We start from the raw sequence: 20,986 nt of genomic DNA, 5'->3' as shown, positions 1-20,986 counted from the left end.
TTGTTCACTTTTATTTTTGCATGAAACACATTGTCACACTGAATTTTCAATTATTTTCAACGATTTGTCAAACACATTAATTTGATCAAGAAAAATTCAATCTTACCTTAGCTCTCATTTTATTTCACAAAAAGACGTGTGTCTTTCTTCAGAGAACGAAATGAAATGAACGAGTCTCCGTTGGTCGATTCTCCACCTCTTTTTTCAATGTCGGCTTTAATGGCGACCGATGCGTAAAATGTTGATTTTTCACGATAGACGTCGCACTGCAGCGGTGTTACCCATTGTTATTTATAGGCTCTTTTCAATCTTATAAAACTTTGAATTTTGTTTTTATTTTTTATTCATCAAATTTGATTAATTCCATCTGTGTAAAAACTGTAAATTTTCTAGAAGAAAAGAAAAAAAAAATGATTGTTTTGGTAATTTTACTTTTTTACAATCTATCATAAAGAGATGCTTTCACACAGATTATATAAATGTAAATACACCACAATGTCTATGTGTGTATGTTGTTAAAACATTGTGCTGTCAAACTGATATTAGTTGAGTAATTCCAAACAATTTTACGCCCAAACATCAACTTCTGTTTATTTTTGTATAGATTTTTTGTGTTTTCAACTCAAATTTTTGGATTTAGCAAATTTTTGCCAAAAAAACTTCAAATCACAATAGTTCGGCACGATTTTTTTTTTCTGCACTGAACTATTTATTATTTTGCATCAAACACGAATATTGTGTTGCATTTGTTGATAAATTTGATTAAAAGGTGCCCAGCCTTTTTTTGTCTTTATTCACCTGTTTTACCAATTGCAATATAAATGCTTGGAAAACCAACAATCAGAATGCCCGCCGCAATCGATCCGAGCATTGTAAAAATAGCCGTGGAATTGGAAAATCATACCGCTCAACTCATTGAGTTTGACCAGAAAAGTACGCTAACAGGTAAATGTCAATGTTATATACATGGAAATGGGTTTACATTTTAAAATCATATTTAATGATTCATCAAAATAATTAAAAAATGTCATTAATTTTCGTGTTCACATTTGAATTCACAGTGATAATACGGAATCTTTGCCAAAATTGGGACATCACGGACGATGAAAATTATGCATTGCAATTTTGTGAGAATAACAATCGGAATTATGTGACGGAAAAGAATCGAAATGAAGTGAAAAATGGTTCGGTGTTGCGAATGTGTCATTCGGCGAAAAAAACGTCACACGACATTCTGGAAACACTCAAAATTGGTTCGAATTCAGACAAAACTCGGGTGCTCGAAAATTTAGCATTGCTCAGTTCAGATTTAACGTTTGCCCTTGAGTTTATCAAAGAGCAGGGCCTTGGAATTGTTATTGCGATGATTGAAAATGAACAATGTATTGGAGAGATGTTAAAGTACATGATGTTATCGTTTGTTGAATTGATGGATCATGGCACTATTTCGTGGGATATTTTACAACCAAAATTTATCACACGTAACATTTATTTTATCAATCATCCGTCAACTGTACCGCCAGAGGTGATTCAATGTGCTTTGTCCACGCTGGAAAATATCATACAGAATAGCAGTAACTATTCGGCTGACATTGAAAATGACGTTCCGTTAAGTAGTTTATTGATTTTATTGCAAGACGCTCAATCTCAAATCATCCAACAGAATACGATTGCATTGATAAATGCTCTATTCATAAAGGGCGACGATGGTCGGCGTCAGTCGATTGCAAACACATTGAGCACAAAACCATATCGGGCCGCATTTTTGGACACGGTTGGCAGCGCAAACATTGGTATTTCACATCAATTGTATGTGCTGCAGACGTTAACGCTTGGTTTGCTGGAGGAACGTATGATGTCGCCGATGAATCCACAAGATCAAGAGGCCAACGATAAAGTGAAAGAATTGAGACGTATCGCATTTGATGAGGGCATTTTCAATGAATCGCAACCGGACAGTGTTCACAGACGCAATAATTCCATCGGCGGTGCTGGATATTACAAAAAACTTGGTTTCAAATGTGATTTGAATCCGGCTCAAGACTTTATCGAAACACCGCCAGGTATAAATTAGATTAATTTCTTTTTTATTGCAATGATTTTATTGCAGCTTTTTGCAAATTTAACATATATTTGATTCAATTGATAATTGTTTTTCATATTTCAGGAATATTGGCTTTGGATTGTATGCTATACTTTGCAAGAAATTATACGCAACAATACACAAAGGTATGAAATTGTCTGGTTATGCTCATAATTCTTGGTTTTTCATTGTTCATTCCTTCGTCAATCAGGTTGTACACGAAAACAGTTACCGTGCCGATGAGCATGAGTGTCCATTTGGTCGAACAAGTATTGAACTGGTCAAATTGTTGTGCGAAATATTGCATATTGGTGAGGCGCCAACGGAACAAGGTCAATTGTTTCATGCAATGTTTTTTACTCACGATCATCCATTCGAAGAGTTCTTCTGCAGTAAGTTAATGGATTACTTAAGCGTGTCCCATTTTATCTAATCGTCTCTCTATCCGTCTTCTTTTTGTAACAGCTTGTATCGTGATTTTGAATCGCACATGGAAGGATATGCGTGCAACGAACGAAGATTTTTTGAAAGTGTTCAGTGTAGTTCGTGAGCAAATAACGCGTAGCTTGAAAGAGCGTCCAACCAATTTGGAAGATTTTAAATCGAAAATCAATTCGTTTACCTACACAAAAATAACACAATTGCGTCAACAAGAGCGTACATCAAAAGAAGAATGTGAATCGACGGCAAGCTCAATAGTAAAGCTGAAGGAGAAAATAACGCCTGAAATTATCGATTTGATAAAAGCACAACGTTTGGGATTTTTGGTGGAAGGCACTAGATTTTCGAAATATTCACGTGGCGCACGATCGAAAGATAAATTTTGGTATGCACGATTGAGCCCAAATTATAAGGTCATTCATTATGGTGATTGTGACGAGAAGACTGTGCCCACCCTCGAAGAATTGGGCAATAAAATTCAAGTGTATGAAATAAAGCAATTGCTGATTGGCAAAGAGTGTCCGCACATGAAGGAAATGCGCTCACGCAAATCGGCTATCAATCTTGGATTTTCGATTACATTCGACAACATGGACCATTCCACATTGGATTTTGTTGCACCCGATGAAACTGTCTTCAACTATTGGACGGATGGCATCAATGCATTGCTCGGCTTACCAATGGTTAGCAAACAGAAGGATGAAGATTTGAAAACCTTGTTGTCAATGGAAATTAAATTACGTTTACTCGACACTGAAGGTGTTGATATTTCACAGGAACCACCGCCACTTCCAGAAGAACCGGAAAATTACGATTTTTGTTTTGAAAACTAAATCGCACACTGCCAAAGCATCATTTCGATTACCTTCCAATATATACCAAATTTTTCTTCAATCAAAATAATTTATATAAGATAATATATATCATTTTATCCATTATTGAATGGATTTAGTATTTTTTTAGAGCCAAAAAAAAAGAATATTTTTTAAAACCAATATTATATATGGCAAAGTTAGCAATGTGTCCAAAATAATAGCAATAATAATGAATACTTTCTACAACGAACTCCATCAACGGAAACAAAGCCAACATTGATAAGAAAGTACACTCAAGGAATGCTCAATGAATGAATAATATATTAAATTTAAAAATGGAAAGAACATATTTTTTAAGAATCAACATTATTTACATTGTATTTTATACGAGGCCAATACCTAAATTGGTTCATTTTATAAATAAAACCAAAACTACTCAAGCTTGATTGTCAGGCAAAAAAAAATTGTGTACATATATTTTTTTCTTCTTTGCCATCTCCACTATGAGTCAATAACCTAAAAGCAGTAGTATGCATGCATGGATGTGTCAAATGTTGTGTTATTTGTTTACATATTTTGAAGGACCCAATTTATTTCGTATGAAAAGTGTGTATAGTGCGCATGAGCTTGCCACATAAAAAGTCATGTTTCTTTGAATCGATTCACATTTGTGTATGTTCCACAAAACACAAATTTTCATCTGCATAGAAATGTGTCGCCCGTAATATTTCGTTTTGGTTTTTTTTTTGGTGATGAAAAATTAATGAAAAATTTCGTCAAATTCCAATAATTTGAGTGTCATTTTGTCAATCTTACGTATAGAGTAGATAACAGTTATTTGTCAATAGAAATTATCAATTTTGTTTTGGGGGAAAAAGTAATAAGGGTGATTTTTTGAGTGTCAGTGAAAAAGTGAAATTCTTTTATCGTGGCGTCAGAAAACGGAATCAGAACGCAGAACAAGATTCATCCAAGTCCGGGCGTTGCTCGAAGCATTGTCTGGGCCATATCACCACTAACAGCATCATGTAATATGGTAACAGAGGATCATGAGCACGCTCACACAGAAGAGGAGACGACACCAATTCTGGAGGAGAAAGATTCAAATCTATTGTGCTCCGAATTGATTGTTCACATCGATGACATATTTGATGTGATCAAAAATGGGTGAGTGGCGAATTCAAATTGATATAAACAGATATATTTATACCCATATACCCGCAGTGAATTGGCTGATGTTGAGAATTTCGTTGAGAAATTTGGTATCGAAACGTTGAGCGCCCGTGATAAACATGGCTATACACCAGCTCATTGGGTTGCACTCGACGGTAATGTCGACATGATTCGATATTTGGTCGAACGAAATGCACCAGTTGATTTGCGGTGCTTGGGAACACAAGGACCGAGACCAATACATTGGGCCTGTCGCAAAGGTCATGCTGGTATGGAATTACTATGAATAACAAATTGAATGTGTCTCTTTACACTAACGATGTTGACATTGAACCTCTTTTTAGCCGTTGTACAAGTGTTACTTCAATCTGGTGTAGGTGTTAATGCTGCCGATTTAAAAGGACTCACTCCTTTGATGACGGCATGTATGTACGGTCGCACGGCAACCGCCGCATACCTACTGGGAATGAATGCTCGTCATGAACTAACGGACATAAACGGTGACACCGCGTTGCATTGGGCAGCTTATAAGGGTCATGTTGATTTAATGAGATTGCTTATGTACTCTGGTATGTTAAAATCATTGCATGTTGTCTAAAGAAACTGTAATGCAAAAAAAAAACAAACATTTTTTTCAGGTGTCCATTTACAAAAGACGGATAATTTTGGTTCGACTCCATTACACTTGGCCTGTCTCTCGGGCAATTTGTACTGCGTACGAATGCTGTGCGAAAAAAACAATGTCGATCTGGAACCACGGGATAAATTGGGAAAGACACCTCTTATGGTAATAGTCCAAATAGTTGAGTTCTGATTCGCTTCTTCTAATGTGAGTTATTTTGATTAATATATTCGTAGCTTGCTCAAAGTCATCGCCATTGTGAAATCGTAAAATTTCTGAAGAATATGATTAAAAAGCGGTCCAGATGGTTTCCACCGCTGTCCGAAGTATGGGGATTATTATTTGGCGGTGCTGGCAATTCAAAAGGACCTCTTCTTTTGTTTGTGTGTTCGGTATTACTGTGGTGCTATCCTATGTATGTGATTCGGGTCATTCCGAAAACTTGGAATCTATTGCGAAAATCTCACTATTGGTAATCCATTTGCAAAATGATGAATCGTTTAATAAATTCTTACTAACGCTTTCGAATCTAATTGAAGCTTCATCTATTGGAATATTTTGATGTGGATCAGTTGGATTATAGCCAATCGACGTGATCCCGGCTATATTCCATTGAACTCTGAACAATACTATCGAGCGATTCGACAAATTCCATATTTTGAAAAATGGAAGAAAAGAAATCTCAGCCTAACACAGCTGTGTCATAGTTGTCGATGCTTGAGACCGCTACGTGCAAAACATTGCCGTGTTTGCAATAGGTATGCCATTGTCGAGACTATCGATGCGAAATAAACACAAAATGACTAATTTTCACTTCATTATTACTTTTCAGGTGCGTCAATTTTTTTGATCATCACTGCCCCTTCGTCTCCAACTGTGTTGGTCTACGGAATCGAATGTGGTTCTTCTTGTTTGTACTTAGTGTTGCTATCAATTGCTCGTACACAATTTATTTTGCCTTATACTGTGTGATGATAGAAGGATTTACCATTCTCTATATGCTTGGTCTCTTGGAATCAATCATATTCTGTTTTCTTGGTTGGATACTAACATGTACAAGTGTTAGTAACTATACTACTTACATATCAAACATTCTCTTTATGAAAGCTAATAACTGATGATGTGTTTTTGTTTTTCGTTCTTCTCTTTATCAAACAATAGATTTTGCACGCTTGCATGAATTTAACCACAAACGAAATGTTCAATTACAAACGATATGCATATTTACGAGACAAACGTGGCCGCTACCAGAATCCATTCTCACGAGGACCCATATTGAATTTAATTGAATTCTTTATTTGCCTACCAGATCGTTATTATGATGATGAGAACGATGACATCATACTTGGTGACCATCATTTGTGACAATATTATCGATTTTAAATTCCTTATGGAAAGTTCATCGAATACATTGCCATTTCGTATTATTGTGCACGTTATTTTATTGCATTTATATGCTTATCTCTTGGATGCTTTTGCACTAAAATTCACATTTTTGACATTTGAACTCGGTCAGATGTTTTTTTGTCAAACAAAAATGCGCATTCAATAAATATTTTATCGATTTGTTATCACCTTCTGTAACGTCTTTTATTTAAAAAAAAAAAAAAGCAAAGGGAAAAAGATCAGTTCTGATGCGATTGATTTGGGTACGGTGCTTCATGTAAATCGTTTACAAAATGTTTGGATTACATCATCGATCAACTATTAGTTTCAATTAGATTTCAATCTTTATTATTGGAATGGATGCTATGGTTTGTAAGAATGTAAAAGGTATCAGAAATAGTACACGCCTCTTCGCTTTCATTGTATAGATTCAGATATTTATTTTAGATTACAATTATTATGTATGAATATGTTGACACTTATGATATTTAGGTCGCGATTTATACAAAAAATAATCCGCACAATTATAAATTCCGCTGGAAATGTTGTGTTATAATGTCAATTTCGAGAATGATGTAATCCATCTAATTTCTTCATTTTCTTTAAAAAAAAAGTATACAAATATTCAAATTTCTTGCTGCTCAATTTCATTAATTCTCAATAATTGTATTTGGCCATTTAAATCCAACACTGACCAAATATTGCTACAGTTCTACAAATATCGACAATTTTGACTATAAACATTTAAACATCATCTAAATATTAATGTCTCTTGGCATGTCAGCTCCTCTTCACTCTTACAAAGTTTTTTCGATTGATAAAAAAAGAGCGAGTGTTTGACGATTTACGCAAAACAAAATTAAACAAATGTGACGAAAATAAAAACATCAAACTGCCTCGCATCCATCAGATTTGTGTTCAGAATAATAATTTAATCGAATGTGCTGGCAAAGTGTTTGATGTTTAAACCGTATTTGGAATGTTTCGATATAGTTTCAAGGATAAGATTTTCATTTTCGTATGCCGGAGCTCAAAAATCGGTGTTAAGACACCAAAAACATGTGAAAACGACAAATCAATTTTATTACTGATTTGCTGTGGAACTAGAAATGCTGATCGATGTGATTAGATCGCCAAAGGTTTCCAAGACGCGTATCAATGTTGTACCTAAGGGGAGAACCACAAAAGAAAAGAATAAAATTTAAAATAATCGATAAGTAATCGACAAATATCAATGTTGTACCATTCGAGTGTGGTTGACGCAAAGGAAAATTGATCCCATTGTTGGCTCGAAGCGAAAATGACTTCCGGGCGACCGATCGCATCTGATGACTTGTAGTGGCCAAATTGCACAGATCTATCGATAAAAATTGGGAGAGACAATCGATTGAAAATAATGGCCTGATGGAAATACTAATTTAAAATATATGGTTATTATCGTTACCTTCATAATCAAGATAATCGAGTACATTGAGCAAAACGTATGTATTGAGATCAATAAAATTTAGCACGGATCGTCGTTTTGCTACCTTTCGCTTAGGAATGTGTTCTGGGTCCTGGTTTTCCTTGTTCGAATCATCTGAGTGCGATCGCTTCACAGACTGCAGTTTCATTCGCTTGTTTGGCGGTGATGACATGTTGAATTGACGCAATAAATCTAATCAAACACGGAAGGCCTGTGTCAGCGAAACCATAATGATTTATCCAAAACACAAAATTCTTACCCAATTACAGTGGAAAAAATGATGTTGATATGAATGCGGAATGTAAACACGCTATGAATCAAGTCTTTGTGATTTGTTGGTTATGTTTGGACTGTTTGGTGGTGTCTTTAGTCTCTCTCAACTGACTCACGATGAAATCCAAACGATGATCAAATTTTATTCGAACACACTTATTTTGCTAAATTTGCAATTTTATATCGTTTTTATAACATATTTTCCACACCAATTTGATGATAACATTAAATTTAAACAAAAACTTAACAAAATTGAATACGTATGAAAAGGTACAACTCTAGTTGCGACGTGTCTCTATCATTGATCGAACAGTAAGTGATTTTTTTCTGCCTCTGTGACAGCTGTGAGAGCGCAAACAGCAAAATGGCATTCGACGCGTTCTTGTAACGGTATCGATGAACGCCTCTCTGTCTGATACTGAAACACAATTTAAAACACGAATACTTACAGTGCAGACAGCATATTGATGCTTACGTCTATTTCGACAGCATTTTTTCTGTGTCTTCATATGACATAAATTTTAGACTTTTAAATGAATTGTTTGTCCGTTAGGCTGTTGAATGTTATGTCCACTTTTCGTAATTTTCTGATTGGAGAAAAATTCTGTGATAAATATCTTGTCAAAAATCGAAGATTTTTTCGACACCAAAGTGTCTTCTGTGTCCTTGTTTCGATGCTAACTTTAACCCGAATCTCGTTCAATATTTGAATTTTCCTTTTCTGATCAATTTTTTACATGTTTGCTTCTGAACAATATCAAAGCACGAAAATTGTAATTTTGTGTTCGAATATATATGTGTGACACTCAAGAAGTGAGTGCTTAAAATGTGTCGTTAATATTATGATGTACTCTCAAATCAATGCTTGGAATTCCAAAACAAAATGCCAGAATAATGTACACTAATCAATTCAAGCAGTTGTCCTTGTTGATCTGACTCTGCCAAATGATCGGAATTGACGATGAGCGATGACATGAAATGACCAAAAATTTTCAACAACCGCTCGGCTTGTGGCAAACTAAATTTTTCGGCATTTTTGTCAATGAGCCAATCCATGTTCATGCTTGTATACACCACCTCGAAATACTTTTGAGCGGCCAATCTTAATTCAACATTTTCTTCAGCTTTCATGGAAAGTTCGTCCAAAGTTAGGTTGTCAAAATGTTTAAACAATGAATTTTCGTCCAGTTGCTGTACTCTTGGCTTTGATGTATCATACAAACTTGGCGGCTTTTTCTCAGCTGTGTGTCGTAGTTGTTGATCTGACAATTTCCACCGACGAACAAATGACGTCTGTTGCGCTTTCACCATGAACGTAGCCACCGGTATATTCTTCACTGTTTTGGCCTCATTCTCCATCTCATTGTCCACCTCCTTGTTGGTTTCATTGTTGTTTATGTCAATTTTTTGCTTCAACACCTTGGTGTTTGTGACACGTTTGATGGTTCGACGAATTAGGCCGAATCGATTTTTATTCATTCGCAGGTCAAATCTACCTGCAAACGGCCGCAAACGACTCGATCGTGCATCAGACATTGTGTACTAAAATAGTGACGGTGCCTGTGAATTGAATGTGTTTCCAAAGACTCTTAAGCCAACTGAACCTGGTCAGGCAAAGATCTCGGCCACTTTGATATATACTTGAGTGCTGTGTGTAAACATATGATCCAATTATTAGGCTTTCCTATTTTCATATTTATTCAATGCATTGTTATGTTGATATATTACCTGATTTGATGCTTTCCACGTAAAACACGAACAGCGGTGGATAGTAACGATGAGACTCAGTCGTTAATATTACCCGAATAGATTTTGTTTACGATGTTCCATCAACTAAACTAACTATTCTAAATCATTTTACTATTGCTTGACTGCTTTTGCAACCACTTAATAACGATGATTTGAACACAAATATTCACAAAATAACTAAAAACTCCTTTGTATGTTACAAAAAGAATAAAACCAAATAGTGACTTGGTTTCGCATAACTGTGAAGAACGGTGTTATCGAACTCTATGTTCATCAAATGTGCAAGTGTGTGTATTGTGTGCATCACAAGTTACGCGCTAATCATTTCAACCTGCCAATATTTCAAATCGCCGACAGTTTGACAATCGTTAAAAAGCCAAAGACGCAAAAAAGTCATATTTCAAGCTCTCGCAAACAAATAAAAATGTTGCTGGAAAGAATGATATTTTTTTCAAATAGAACCGCTTAATTCGAAATGGTACTGCAGCGCTACAGATTCTGTGAATATTGATTTTTGACATATGTCAAGTGAATTGACAACATAGCACAGCCCGGTGCCGAATGTTATTCAAGTTGTTGTTTTCACTGAGGATACATACCAAAAAAAATGTGTTCGACGAAAAGAATGTAAAAGAGAAACCCGAAGCGAAAATTCTATTGTCATACGGAAAGAATTCAATTCGACTTTAAGAACCATGAGTCGAATATTCACTGGTGTATTTCCCGACATTCCATCGGAATTAAGGTTAGAAAAACCCGCATCAACACAATAATAAGCATTGCATTGATTTCTTTGTTTTTACAGTTCGCGGTTGTTTCATGACGACCAGTTAGTTGTAATTGGCGTGATTGGAAAGTCAAACGATGCCAAATGTAATAAAATGATTGGATTTGATATGGTGAAATTTGCACCGGAAAATACAAGCATACAAAATGGACAGATTAGTTTCTATTTCAATGAATCGGAGGGCAAGAGTTTGTATATTCACTTTCAAACCACCTTTGATATGGTGGTCATGGAGCAACTTTTTATGGAACGACTGACCAAGATGACTAGAGAACAAACCACACAAGAGCAAACGACACAAGAGAAACGCAGTAGCCGGCGACGAAACAGTTCTATTCATTCATTACATACGCTTGTTCGCACCAAATTTGCACAAATGCTACTGTTTGCCATTCAAATTTGTCATATCATTGTACTGGTTGAACCAAACAATGTATTTGACACGGGGTATTTGAGCATTTTCAAAGCATTGAAGGTTATTAGGTAAATATACAGATTAATCTCGATGCCCAGCTTCGGAAAATAGCTTACCACTGGTGGTCGCAAAACAATTTCTATCCGAAAACTCTCACATCAGCAGCCATTTTTTTTTTTTCAGAGAGCAGTACGTTTTGAAGTTTCTTCCGAAGTTTTTGAAAAATTCCAGTGCTGGTGCTCAAATTGGCAAAGAAGGACGATTATGTTCACCGCGATTTTTATTTTATTTTGAGAAAACACTCAATGAATACAGCAATCTGGAAGCATTGCAACGATTTGAGTTCGAAATTGAAGATTCGATTTACAAAATGTTGCGAAATGAATTTGTAATCACAAACAATAGGTAATTGATATACATTCCACTCAAGCCAGACTCACCGCAAACCAATAATTTTCTAAATTATACTTTTAGTTTAAATTCACTATTTTCAATTCCGCGAAACAAACGATTCGTTTGCATAAATACAAATCGAAATTTACATGCAAATCCAATCACAAAATCGGTCAACGAACTAGCGCTGTGTATCAATAAAGAAAAGTATGCCCCACATAGTGATGGAGAAGACAACGATAGCGATGATGATATAAGACCGTTCAAAGGTTTTGCAAAGCCATTGAGCAACTACAAAATGGGCAATAGCAAGAACATTTGGTCAGAAAAAAAGAATCGTCTAATTGAACTAATTTCAGAGCACGTAGAAGAGGCTCTGAAGTCCGGATTCGATGACAGCGTTGCCAAGTATAAGGGAAAAGGACATTTTGTGGTGAGCAATCAATTGGTAAACATTTGAAAATGGGCTACATTCATTGGTAATCTCTTTTAGATTCCGTCTGGCAAGTCATGGTACGAGATGTTCAAATTATTACATAAAATTTTCGTCGAAAATCCGGATAACTCCAGTTTTGAACCAAATGATTCGGACTATGTACGTAATGTTGATTGTTTCAGCGCAAAATCTCTTGCTCGCGAGTTTATACAGAGACTGTTTCTCAGAGCAATATATGTGAAGCGGAGCGCTTCCCCTCACATATATTGCCCTGAGAAACCACCTTTAATTTTTAATCATTCATTTGACAGAAATCGTACTTGGAGAATTTCACCCGGATCGTTGACATTGATGACAGGTTTTTATTAGAATTATAAATCTTTTACCGATTCTAATGTTGACATTGTGCTTTTTTTGTTTTCTAAGATTCTACACGGAGTGCTGTGAATATGGTTTGGAACGTGCAAGAGAACATTACAAAGAGATGTTGCCATCATTTTACAGCAAGAATTATCATGAGCAAAAGGTTTTGCAGAGCATTTCCATGCTGAAAAAATTCGGACGCGGCCCAAATCTGTCGGCGTCTGAGAAGAAACTGACAGATGTTTGCAATGAATTTTGGCTGAATGGCCGCCAGCAGTGCGAAGTATTGAGTTTGCGTGGAAATCCATGTGCGATGGCAAAACATGAAGATGATGGTCATATTAGTACCGAAGTGATCATATCGACTTGTAATTGTGGCAGAACACAGGGAAGACGGAATGATCCATTTAGATTAAGACAAGCAAACTATGAATTCTATCAAATTATGATGAACAGTTGTACAATGTGCCCGAAATTGGAAACCATTCCATTTGCTGTATTTGAACCATCGTCAAACGATTATCGGTTAGTTTGATTTTTTTCTGATTTATTTTCTGATGAAAAAAAAATCTTTTTTCAAATAACAGAGCTGCAGAGCTAGAGAAAACAATTGTCGATGAAAAAACAATGGTAGAAGAAGACGATGACGAATATCAAGTGCTTACGATGCCATCTCAGTTGGCAAACCCATTGAGCATTGGGTCGGGACTTACATTTACCGATGATGAAAATAACGATTCAAACAATCCAATCAGTAATAATCAATCAACGGAAAATATTTCATCCGACCATGAGGTAATACTGGAGCCAAGCGATGATGAAATTAATGAAATTGTCATTCAAGTGGGCGGCGAAGAGAACGAAGAAAATTTAGAGAAGGGCATCTATCGACAACCATCAACAACAGAATATTTATCAGGTTGAGTTTCGGAGCATCTTACCATTAGCAATCTTACCATATTATTGACATTCACTTTATTTCCTAGGCATGGTTCATACAATGAGTCCAATTGGTTTGTTGCCACAATTCTCAAGCTGGTCATTGGTTTGCGTTGGTCACAGTTCCGTTTATTCACACAATTCAGGAAGTAAGATATTTTTCATTCAATTCGACATTCGACTCATTCAAATACCTACAAATTCTCTATTTTTCACTTTGATTTTTGAAAGTTCCGGAGCATGCTCAAAGTGGATTTTTATCTGGTGCAAATTTTTTGTTGCCCTGGGACGTGCAAGTACGTTTGGAAAATGCAGCATCATGGGCTCGAACACTAGATAAAGCACGGCATCGTCGAAAGCCACAACCCAAAGACGATTCAGATGGTCAAGTGTTTATGTTGAAAATTTTCGTCGGCTGTGAGTACGAATGTGCACGGGGTCACCGATTTTTCATGAGTAGTCCCGATACTATTCTAAGAGGTGGATCAGGTAATCTACTACGGTTCTAGCATACATCCATCTACGGAAAATATCTAATTATACGTATTTTTCTAATTTCTAGGTATTGTTAAAGACGGTGGCAGTAAAATTGTGTTTAATGACATGCCGCTGTACTTCGCCTGTCCCTGCAGAAATGCCAAACCAAGTGTGGCTCAATTGATGCGAGTACATGTTGTTACGCCCAAAGCTCCAGTCAACATCATATTAGAACCGAAGGTATACACACATTTCTTAGCAATTTTCTCCTTACGATATGTATTCATATTCATTTTCCATCGTATAGATTCGTACCGGAGATAAGAATGGCTATACATTTACCACGGGATTGACAGATCCACCAAAACTGTCACAAAGTGCATATTGGGTGTTACGTTTACCGTATGTGTACGAGGGAAACGATGGACCAATTATGCCACCAGCTGATGTAACCGCAGCGAATTGCATGAATTGGGGCTATCTATCGGCCGGAATGTATGGAATTGTTGAAACAAAAACTAAATGAGAACGAAACTACGATCGATTTGAATTTTAAAGTGAATTTATTTTCATTAGACCACTAAACGGATACTTGAAATTTATGATTTTCTTTAAATAAATAAATAAATAAATAAATTAGAGTTTAACTTAAAAGAAATCAACAACAAAGAAAAGTTATTAGATTCTAAATTTAAATCTAGAAACAAAAGCGTCTATTTGTAAAATGAACGTTTTAAATTGAAATAAAATTATTGCCTTTTTAAAATGAAACAAAATAAAAAATCAAATGAAAGTATATCTGAAAATACTGGTTTAATACAAAAAATGACCAAATTGTTTCACACTGTGACAGTGAAGAACATCATATAGTCATTCTTTTACACAAACAAACCACCAGGTCATTCTGAACTTCTGATTCTAAAAGGGTTTGAAACAATTTCAGCTCTAGTTTTCAGATAATACCGGCAAAAATGCTGTGAAAAAACCTCACCCTTAATAATGTACTGTAATTCGTACAGGGATATTGAGTAGAGATATCTGGCAATATTTAGCAAAATAGAGCCACAGAAGACTACATGATAATTTATTTGACCTTTTAAAAGGACCAATGCACGAACTAAATGCTTACTGCTGCTGATCAGTCATTGATAGTGTACCACAGTTCACCAATTCAGATGTAATGGCTATCAGCAGCAGGGTGATTAGATTGAGCATAGGTGTGTTCAAAAAAAAGAGAAATTGTCATCGAAAAGTTGCCGCTACATATCTTTTAAACTAGAGCTAAACGATAATACTGACACCTTCTACGTCAATGTCATCAAAAGAACAATGAATACCTCTTGGCTTGGTTGATTTGTGAATTTTGTTTTCTCCCAAAAATCGAACCAGTGTTAAATCACATCTAAATCAAAAGCTATGTAATATCAACGATATCGTCTAGTGTGTTAGAATTCTATGAGATAATGTGAATGTTTTTTTTTCTTAATGAAAGCGCTTTGCATATTAGATTCTATGTTTCATTCTGTAATTTGGTTTTCGATCGTTTGTCTAATCAATAATCACAATTAAACAAATGGAAAGTATTCAATTGAATAACTAAAATGCTAATTTTGAATACTGGTCGCAAAATCAATAATTATGAACATTATTGTTTTATCTAAAAATGAATTGCTTGCAAATAAAAAGCGAACAAAATTAATCTAGGTCTATTTAATCTAGGATTTTACAATTTTTTTTTAAATCGGATCATTTAAAACAAAATCAATTTGAATTAAACGCAATATTTTGTATGAAATGGTTGTTTTGCATTTTAAAAAAATCATCATTATAAAATATGTTTGTCGATTTTGCTTAAAAAAATGAATATAAGTCACCATCAAAGCGTGCGCTATAAAAATGTTTGTTTTTCTTCATTGTAACAACTGAATGCAGCAAACGTGTGTTGCTTTCCACTTATGCAGATTGGACTTAACTAGATCGTGCTGAGGCAATAACAATTTTTTTTTTGTTGTTTTGTAAAAATTTTTTCTCAATGCTTTGGCTTAATATGCTCACACTTGAAGCTAACACACAAAAAATGTTCGTAACAGTTTTTAAAGTTGTTTTAGTCGAAAGCTTATTTGTTGCTTGAAATGTCGCCATATATAATCATAAAATAATGCCTAATTTGATGTACATCAATACCGGAGGGATGAATGACTTTCTTTTGGTATCAAGAGATTTTTTCTGAAGCGACCAAATTGCCATTTTCACATGCAATTGTTATGGATTTGTTTTATCTAACAATCGTAGTAGATAGATCTTTCAAACGGCAAAATTATCATTTGTTTTGTACAGGAGAGCTGGAGTACGTTTAATGTTAATAGTTCGTCGAATTAAAATCACGAAACATATTCTTAAATTAATTTATGTTTAAATTCGCTATGCGATTAAAAGTTCATTTTTATCAAATTATTTAATCATTTAGTTTCGATTGTTTTTCATCACCATCACTTTTGGCTGATATTTCGGGTGTTTCATCTTTGTTATCGGTGCTCGTTGACTCGACTGTATCTAATTTCTTCTCACTGTCTGTAGTTTCTTCGCCGTCACGTTCCGATATTTTGCGAATCGATGTGCTAGAGCCATTCGAATCGGTCAGCGATAGTGTTGATGGTCGTGGCAATTTACTAGCAAATGGAAATGGTAAATTCTCGACTTGCGGAGTATGAACGGCGACAATTTCAGTTTGTGTACTTGAACTATCTTTTACTTCGGGTTTTTTCTCCTCCATGCCGGACTCATTTTTTTGACTCGGTATTTTGCATAACACACTCATGCACTGGATTATATCACGCATTGATCCTTGCAACTGTTGCACCTGTTAAATAAGAGAACATAAGTTAGAGAAATCTTTCAAAAACATAATGAAAAAGTCCTGATTCGGACCAAGGATAAATAAAACCCCTCAAGACTTTTTTTGCTAATCATTTTTTCGAGGCGTGAATTCTTTCAATTCGCTAGGCTTTTTCACCGAAAGAAATGAGCCATACATTCTTCGAAGACCAAATTGACCCCTAGATTTTTCGAAAAAAAATATTGGAATTCCCTCCTCCATTGAATCGCCAACTTAACAAGCTATGTTTAACAGTACAAGGTACTTGCTTAATGTGCACACAGACATAAAACAATGTGTGCCTTGGAGCGGCAATACAATAAAAGCAATAATACAATCATAATGTATTGAATATTAGATCTCTGTGATCCCTACATGTGATCTCATACCTGATTAGTCAAAACCGAGCATGTTTTCGCCAAATCTTGTACCACAGCAGTTGAATTGGGTTCCAAACCGCTTGAATTTGCACTCGTTGCGGACGAATCAATTGCACTTGCTGCTGGCTGCAGTGTTGACACTTTCTTCCACAAGGCATTTATTGCCTGCATCTGAAGCTGTTGAATTTTTCGTTCATTTTCCAGTGCAACTTTCGTTGTTTCCATATCATGTGACAATTTTCTGCAAAATATAGCAAACATTGAAATGAATGATTGAAAAATTTAAAAAAAAAATGAAGTAAATAGGAAAAAATGCCCTTACTCAATATGCTGTTGAGTTCTATTCTTCTGTAGACTCTCAGCAATGTGCTTGTTTATCTTGCGTGTATTATAACCGCGCCATACCTTCTGAATCACAATAGCCGACTCTTCAGTTGAATTTTGATTAATAAGCTTTGGTTTAGATGAACTTGCATCGGTATTATCTTTTGATTGACTATGTTCCTGAGATCTGTAAAGAAATTTAAATTGTTTCAATAAACATCATTATGTCAAAGAGTGACTTTGTTAGTCCATCCCGATAATTCCATTCCAAATGATTAATTTCATGGTTAAATAATTCAAGTGCGCAATCGGTTACCTTTGTGCTGCTTTATTTCTTATGGTTTTGAGTTTGTCGGCGCTAAAATGGTCGCTGTCATCATCTGAACTGACATTGCTCATGTTGTCAGGTGTTACTGTATAACTGGCCGGTTGCTTTGATGCTGGAGCTTGTGCGGGTGGTGGTGGCGATTGTGTTTTCTGTGCCAACGTTTTCTTTTGTTGAAGTGTTTCATTGTGTATTTGGTTAGTTGTTTGGTTTGCCTTTAGTGCCGTATTAATTGAGTTATTTTTGCGTACATTTAAAACGGGCGATTTTTCCTGCTTTTTAGTCAACGATGTACGACTTTTTGGTGACATTAGTTTTGACTCTGCACAATTTTGGTTAATAAAAATCGTTAGAATTTACCAATTGTTATAGGTAGATGGATTAAAAAAATTAAATCGAATTTACAAACCTTTAGTGGATTTAATTGCGGTAACCTTTTGATTTGGCAAGGATATTTCGGATTTGGGTTGAGTTGGTGTCGAATGAATAACGCTTGCATGAACAACATTGGATGGAGGGCAATCAGGACTCATCAGTGTCTCTGGCACTGGCACGATTTTTGATGTAGCAACCAATGGACATTGGCGTGTTTGATAGTCTATATTAAAAATGAGTTCACATTAAAATTGATAACCAATGCTAATTTTCAATTGAAAAATATGGTACGAACCATTGATTTGCGGTATTATTGAACGAACATTATTTGACTCTGACGTTAGTTTTATCGGTGGCGAACTCAAAATGGTTGGATCTAGACTTTGGACCATTATGTTACCTTTTTCGGCATTTACATTCTCAATTAAAGACGATGACATTTGGATCAATGTGTTTGTGTCATTGTTCATCGATGACGATGTATTTCCGTGATAGCTGCTGGACATTGAGTCTGGTGAACCGGAATTGGCTCGACCCAAGCGTGAAACTAAAATCAAAAAGTGATTTAAATTCACTGACAATTCAAATTGGATGGAAACTTTATGATTCGTTACCTCTTGGTGATTGTATTCGATTCGATGTGCCACGACGTCGATTCGTTGATGGCGAGTTATTGGCCGATGAATTTGAGTGTTCTATTTTCATAAAAAAAAAACGAATAATGTCAACGATTATTCTCAAACACCACCGAAAGAATGATGTACTACATACCCGAAATCTCTTCTTTAAGTTGTCGTTGATGTTGTTGTGCTTTACTTAAAATGAGTCTCAATTTGCGGTCTTCTTCGTTTTCGAGCGCCTCACCGGTAAGCGGACACACGGAACTCAAGTACTTTGCTAAATCAACTTGTTCACCGATACGAAATTGTCGACCACGTCCTTGGCTATATAACCATTCAGCTTTAAGACTTTCAATTGGATTAACAGCAAATCCATCGATTACTTTGACAGTCATGCACCAATTCAGCACAAATGGTCGATAGTCGAAGCCAGTATTCTTATAAATGAAACTAATGCAAGAAACAGACGAACAAACACAAAACAAATGAAACACGTTACCGAACAAAACAAACTTGAGTAATCGAAGTAAAAATAGCAGAGTTTGTACGGATGTTGCAAGTACATCATGACAAATCAAAATAACCGTTCAATTGAATTTTGCGCTGTAATTTCTCCAACTTGATGTGGATAATATGTGTCAAGTCGACCGCTACTATGATTTATTATGTGTGGTTTTGTTGCTTTCATTTGTACTTACACTGAATTCGTCATTTGAACACATGGATTTTCTTGGATGGAAATGCTGTTGAGTGACGTTAAGCCGCTTAGCGTACAAATTTCATTTAAATCCGAAATATTATTGTGGTCCAGTGTTAGTGTTTGTATCGATACAGGTAGATAGCGATCACATTGTCGTAAATGAGTTAATCGATTCCCATGCAAGTACAATTCCTATGAAATGAAGAAAAAAAAACCGCATAAGAGAAAAACAAAAATAATCCCCATGAAAATTCATTATGTATGTGGAAAAACGACGTCGAATAAATATGTCACGCTAATATTGTAAAGCCTAACGTTTCTATATGTTTGACTATTGCACGATTGCACCACATATCAACATATAATATGGATTGCATGAGTGCTTTCAATTTGCTTAAATGATGGGTGTAACATTCACACAAGTTCATAGTCATTGTTCGCAAAAGCACTTGAAATATTAACGAATAGAGACGAAAGAAAATGAGATTATACCTTTAAATTTTTCAGCGGCGAGATGTCCGATATGCTGCCAATGCTGTTTTCAGCCAAATTTAGATACTCTAATAGAATGTTTGCGTTTAAATGCTCAACGCATTTGATATTGTTGCCCTGCAAATTTAAATATCGCAAATGTACCAATTCTTTGAGTCCTTCAATTGTGACAATACTGTTGTTCGATAAATTCATCTCTTGAAGAAGATGCAACCGATTCAATCCATACATTCGCAGCAAATTGTTCTTGCATAGTGAAATCTACATTAAATATGCATGACAATAAAATAAAATTAACATAAAAAACGTACATTAAATTGATATGAATTAAAAATAACCATTCGAACCTTTTCAATTTTTAGGAAAGAATCGACATTATCGATTTTTTGCAATAAATTTTCGTCCAGAATGAGCTCTCTCACATGTTCTGCATCTTCCGTTTTAGGCACTTTTTTCAAGCCTTTTTTCGATAAATCCAATATCGTTGACGCTTTTTGATCGTCCACCAATTTCTCCACCGACGGTTCGGTTGGTGTATTCAATTCCAACATATAGCTATGATCTAAATCAATGTAAACAACACCATTTTTATGATTCAATAAAACTATTGACACAATTTCTACTGGTTTTTTTTTTATTTCTTCTCTTGCTCCACATAAATGCAATTGCTCACACAAAAATTTATGTAATATTTACCCATTGTGTAAAAAAACGTGTCCTCCGCCTTAATACTAAGTACACAGTATCCTTCTATTTTCTTATTCTATATGATTTAATAGAATAAGCAACGAAATTTCATATAGTATATCGATTGCAACTATATTCACATAGAAATTGTTTTTTTTTTCTCTCTCTTTCGTTTCAATATTCACTAATAAACAATTGTAAACACCTTGCAAGTGTTTGACGTTTTCCCAAGCAGGTTGCAAACAAATCTGTGTGCTCTTTTCGTTTTGTTTTCAATTTAAATTTTATTTATAGAAACATCACTTTGGTCTAACTAAAATATTTTATGCGATTCATAGTAATTAGTAAAAAAGAATATTTTTGCACGCACGACACATTGGCTGGTACACAC

General features: G+C 35.3%; 5 protein-coding genes across 5 annotated transcripts; 3 read left to right on the top strand and 2 right to left on the bottom strand.

Moving 5' to 3' along the window:
- The first annotated feature begins 577 nt into the window (after nucleotides 1-577).
- On the top strand, nucleotides 578-3,774 carry LOC116341557 (engulfment and cell motility protein 1). Its single transcript, XM_031768698.1, has 5 exons — nucleotides 578-945; nucleotides 1,062-2,063; nucleotides 2,168-2,229; nucleotides 2,295-2,475; nucleotides 2,549-3,774. The coding sequence occupies exons 1-5, from the start codon at nucleotides 822-824 to the stop codon at nucleotides 3,355-3,357; spliced, it is 2,178 nt and encodes a 725-aa protein (XP_031624558.1). The 5' UTR covers nucleotides 578-821; the 3' UTR covers nucleotides 3,358-3,774.
- Nucleotides 3,775-4,000: 226 nt separating this feature from the next.
- Nucleotides 4,001-6,713, top strand: LOC116341621 (protein S-acyltransferase 24). The gene is made up of 8 exons (XM_031768794.1): nucleotides 4,001-4,506; nucleotides 4,564-4,781; nucleotides 4,857-5,081; nucleotides 5,151-5,299; nucleotides 5,371-5,606; nucleotides 5,674-5,892; nucleotides 5,967-6,195; nucleotides 6,296-6,713. The coding sequence occupies exons 1-8, from the start codon at nucleotides 4,373-4,375 to the stop codon at nucleotides 6,497-6,499; spliced, it is 1,614 nt and encodes a 537-aa protein (XP_031624654.1). The 5' UTR covers nucleotides 4,001-4,372; the 3' UTR covers nucleotides 6,500-6,713.
- A 222-nt stretch (nucleotides 6,714-6,935) lies between these two features.
- On the bottom strand, nucleotides 6,936-8,587 carry LOC116341669. Its single transcript, XM_031768873.1, has 4 exons — nucleotides 8,245-8,587; nucleotides 7,965-8,177; nucleotides 7,764-7,877; nucleotides 6,936-7,687 (listed from the first exon to the last, which is right to left on the bottom strand). Exons 2-4 carry the CDS (start codon nucleotides 8,155-8,157, stop codon nucleotides 7,605-7,607), a joined length of 390 nt encoding a protein of 129 aa, XP_031624733.1. The 5' UTR covers nucleotides 8,158-8,177; nucleotides 8,245-8,587; the 3' UTR covers nucleotides 6,936-7,604.
- A 1,970-nt stretch (nucleotides 8,588-10,557) lies between these two features.
- LOC116341566 (protein SMG8) lies at nucleotides 10,558-14,540 on the top strand. The gene is made up of 12 exons (XM_031768711.1): nucleotides 10,558-10,752; nucleotides 10,813-11,277; nucleotides 11,393-11,614; nucleotides 11,684-12,035; nucleotides 12,096-12,197; nucleotides 12,350-12,396; nucleotides 12,465-12,926; nucleotides 12,989-13,320; nucleotides 13,388-13,489; nucleotides 13,572-13,829; nucleotides 13,903-14,057; nucleotides 14,125-14,540. Exons 1-12 carry the CDS (start codon nucleotides 10,703-10,705, stop codon nucleotides 14,341-14,343), a joined length of 2,766 nt encoding a protein of 921 aa, XP_031624571.1. The 5' UTR covers nucleotides 10,558-10,702; the 3' UTR covers nucleotides 14,344-14,540.
- Nucleotides 14,541-14,551: 11 nt separating this feature from the next.
- LOC116341567 (centrosomal protein of 97 kDa) lies at nucleotides 14,552-20,685 on the bottom strand. Its single transcript, XM_031768713.1, has 12 exons — nucleotides 20,605-20,685; nucleotides 20,256-20,470; nucleotides 19,909-20,169; nucleotides 19,415-19,608; nucleotides 18,868-19,166; nucleotides 18,711-18,791; nucleotides 18,392-18,643; nucleotides 18,131-18,319; nucleotides 17,713-18,043; nucleotides 17,395-17,583; nucleotides 17,082-17,313; nucleotides 14,552-16,677 (listed from the first exon to the last, which is right to left on the bottom strand). The coding sequence occupies exons 1-12, from the start codon at nucleotides 20,606-20,608 to the stop codon at nucleotides 16,273-16,275; spliced, it is 2,652 nt and encodes an 883-aa protein (XP_031624573.1). The 5' UTR covers nucleotides 20,609-20,685; the 3' UTR covers nucleotides 14,552-16,272.
- Nucleotides 20,686-20,986: the final 301 nt, after the last annotated feature.

Source organism: Contarinia nasturtii, unplaced genomic scaffold (genome assembly GCF_009176525.2).
Source record: "Contarinia nasturtii isolate CC-2019 unplaced genomic scaffold, AAFC_CNas_1.1 Cnas_scaffold_745, whole genome shotgun sequence".
Classification (NCBI taxonomy): domain Eukaryota; kingdom Metazoa; phylum Arthropoda; class Insecta; order Diptera; family Cecidomyiidae; genus Contarinia; species Contarinia nasturtii.
Note: the sequence above shows the minus strand (reverse complement) of the source record. Positions and strands in the feature narration are given on the sequence as shown.

What these genes read in the sequence shown, in the direction of transcription:
- LOC116341557 (XM_031768698.1), top strand. Translation starts at nt 822, where the DNA reads ATGCTTGGAAAACCAACAATCAGAATGCCCGCCGCAATCGATCCGAGC. An exon ending in CCAGAAAAGTACGCTAACAG is followed by an intron (nt 946 to 1,061) that starts GTAAATGTCAAT and finishes TTGAATTCACAG; the next exon opens with TGATAATACGGAATCTTTGC. An exon ending in CTTTATCGAAACACCGCCAG is followed by an intron (nt 2,064 to 2,167) that starts GTATAAATTAGA and finishes TTCATATTTCAG; the next exon opens with GAATATTGGCTTTGGATTGT.
- LOC116341621 (XM_031768794.1), top strand. Translation starts at nt 4,373, where the DNA reads ATGGTAACAGAGGATCATGAGCACGCTCACACAGAAGAGGAGACGACA. An exon ending in TTTGATGTGATCAAAAATGG is followed by an intron (nt 4,507 to 4,563) that starts GTGAGTGGCGAA and finishes ATATACCCGCAG; the next exon opens with TGAATTGGCTGATGTTGAGA. An exon ending in TGGGAAAGACACCTCTTATG is followed by an intron (nt 5,300 to 5,370) that starts GTAATAGTCCAA and finishes ATATATTCGTAG; the next exon opens with CTTGCTCAAAGTCATCGCCA.
- LOC116341669 (XM_031768873.1), bottom strand. Translation starts at nt 8,157, where the DNA reads ATGTCATCACCGCCAAACAAGCGAATGAAACTGCAGTCTGTGAAGCGA. An exon ending in CGATTATCTTGATTATGAAG is followed by an intron (nt 7,878 to 7,964) that starts GTAACGATAATA and finishes TTTTATCGATAG; the next exon opens with ATCTGTGCAATTTGGCCACT. An exon ending in GCGTCAACCACACTCGAATG is followed by an intron (nt 7,688 to 7,763) that starts GTACAACATTGA and finishes TTCTCCCCTTAG; the next exon opens with GTACAACATTGATACGCGTC.
- LOC116341566 (XM_031768711.1), top strand. Translation starts at nt 10,703, where the DNA reads ATGAGTCGAATATTCACTGGTGTATTTCCCGACATTCCATCGGAATTA. An exon ending in AAAGCATTGAAGGTTATTAG is followed by an intron (nt 11,278 to 11,392) that starts GTAAATATACAG and finishes TTTTTTTTTCAG; the next exon opens with AGAGCAGTACGTTTTGAAGT. An exon ending in AACAACAGAATATTTATCAG is followed by an intron (nt 13,321 to 13,387) that starts GTTGAGTTTCGG and finishes TTTATTTCCTAG; the next exon opens with GCATGGTTCATACAATGAGT.
- LOC116341567 (XM_031768713.1), bottom strand. An exon ending in ACTTAAAGAAGAGATTTCGG is followed by an intron (nt 18,792 to 18,867) that starts GTATGTAGTACA and finishes TTATGAAAATAG; the next exon opens with AACACTCAAATTCATCGGCC. An exon ending in CGCAATTAAATCCACTAAAG is followed by an intron (nt 18,044 to 18,130) that starts GTTTGTAAATTC and finishes AAAATTGTGCAG; the next exon opens with AGTCAAAACTAATGTCACCA.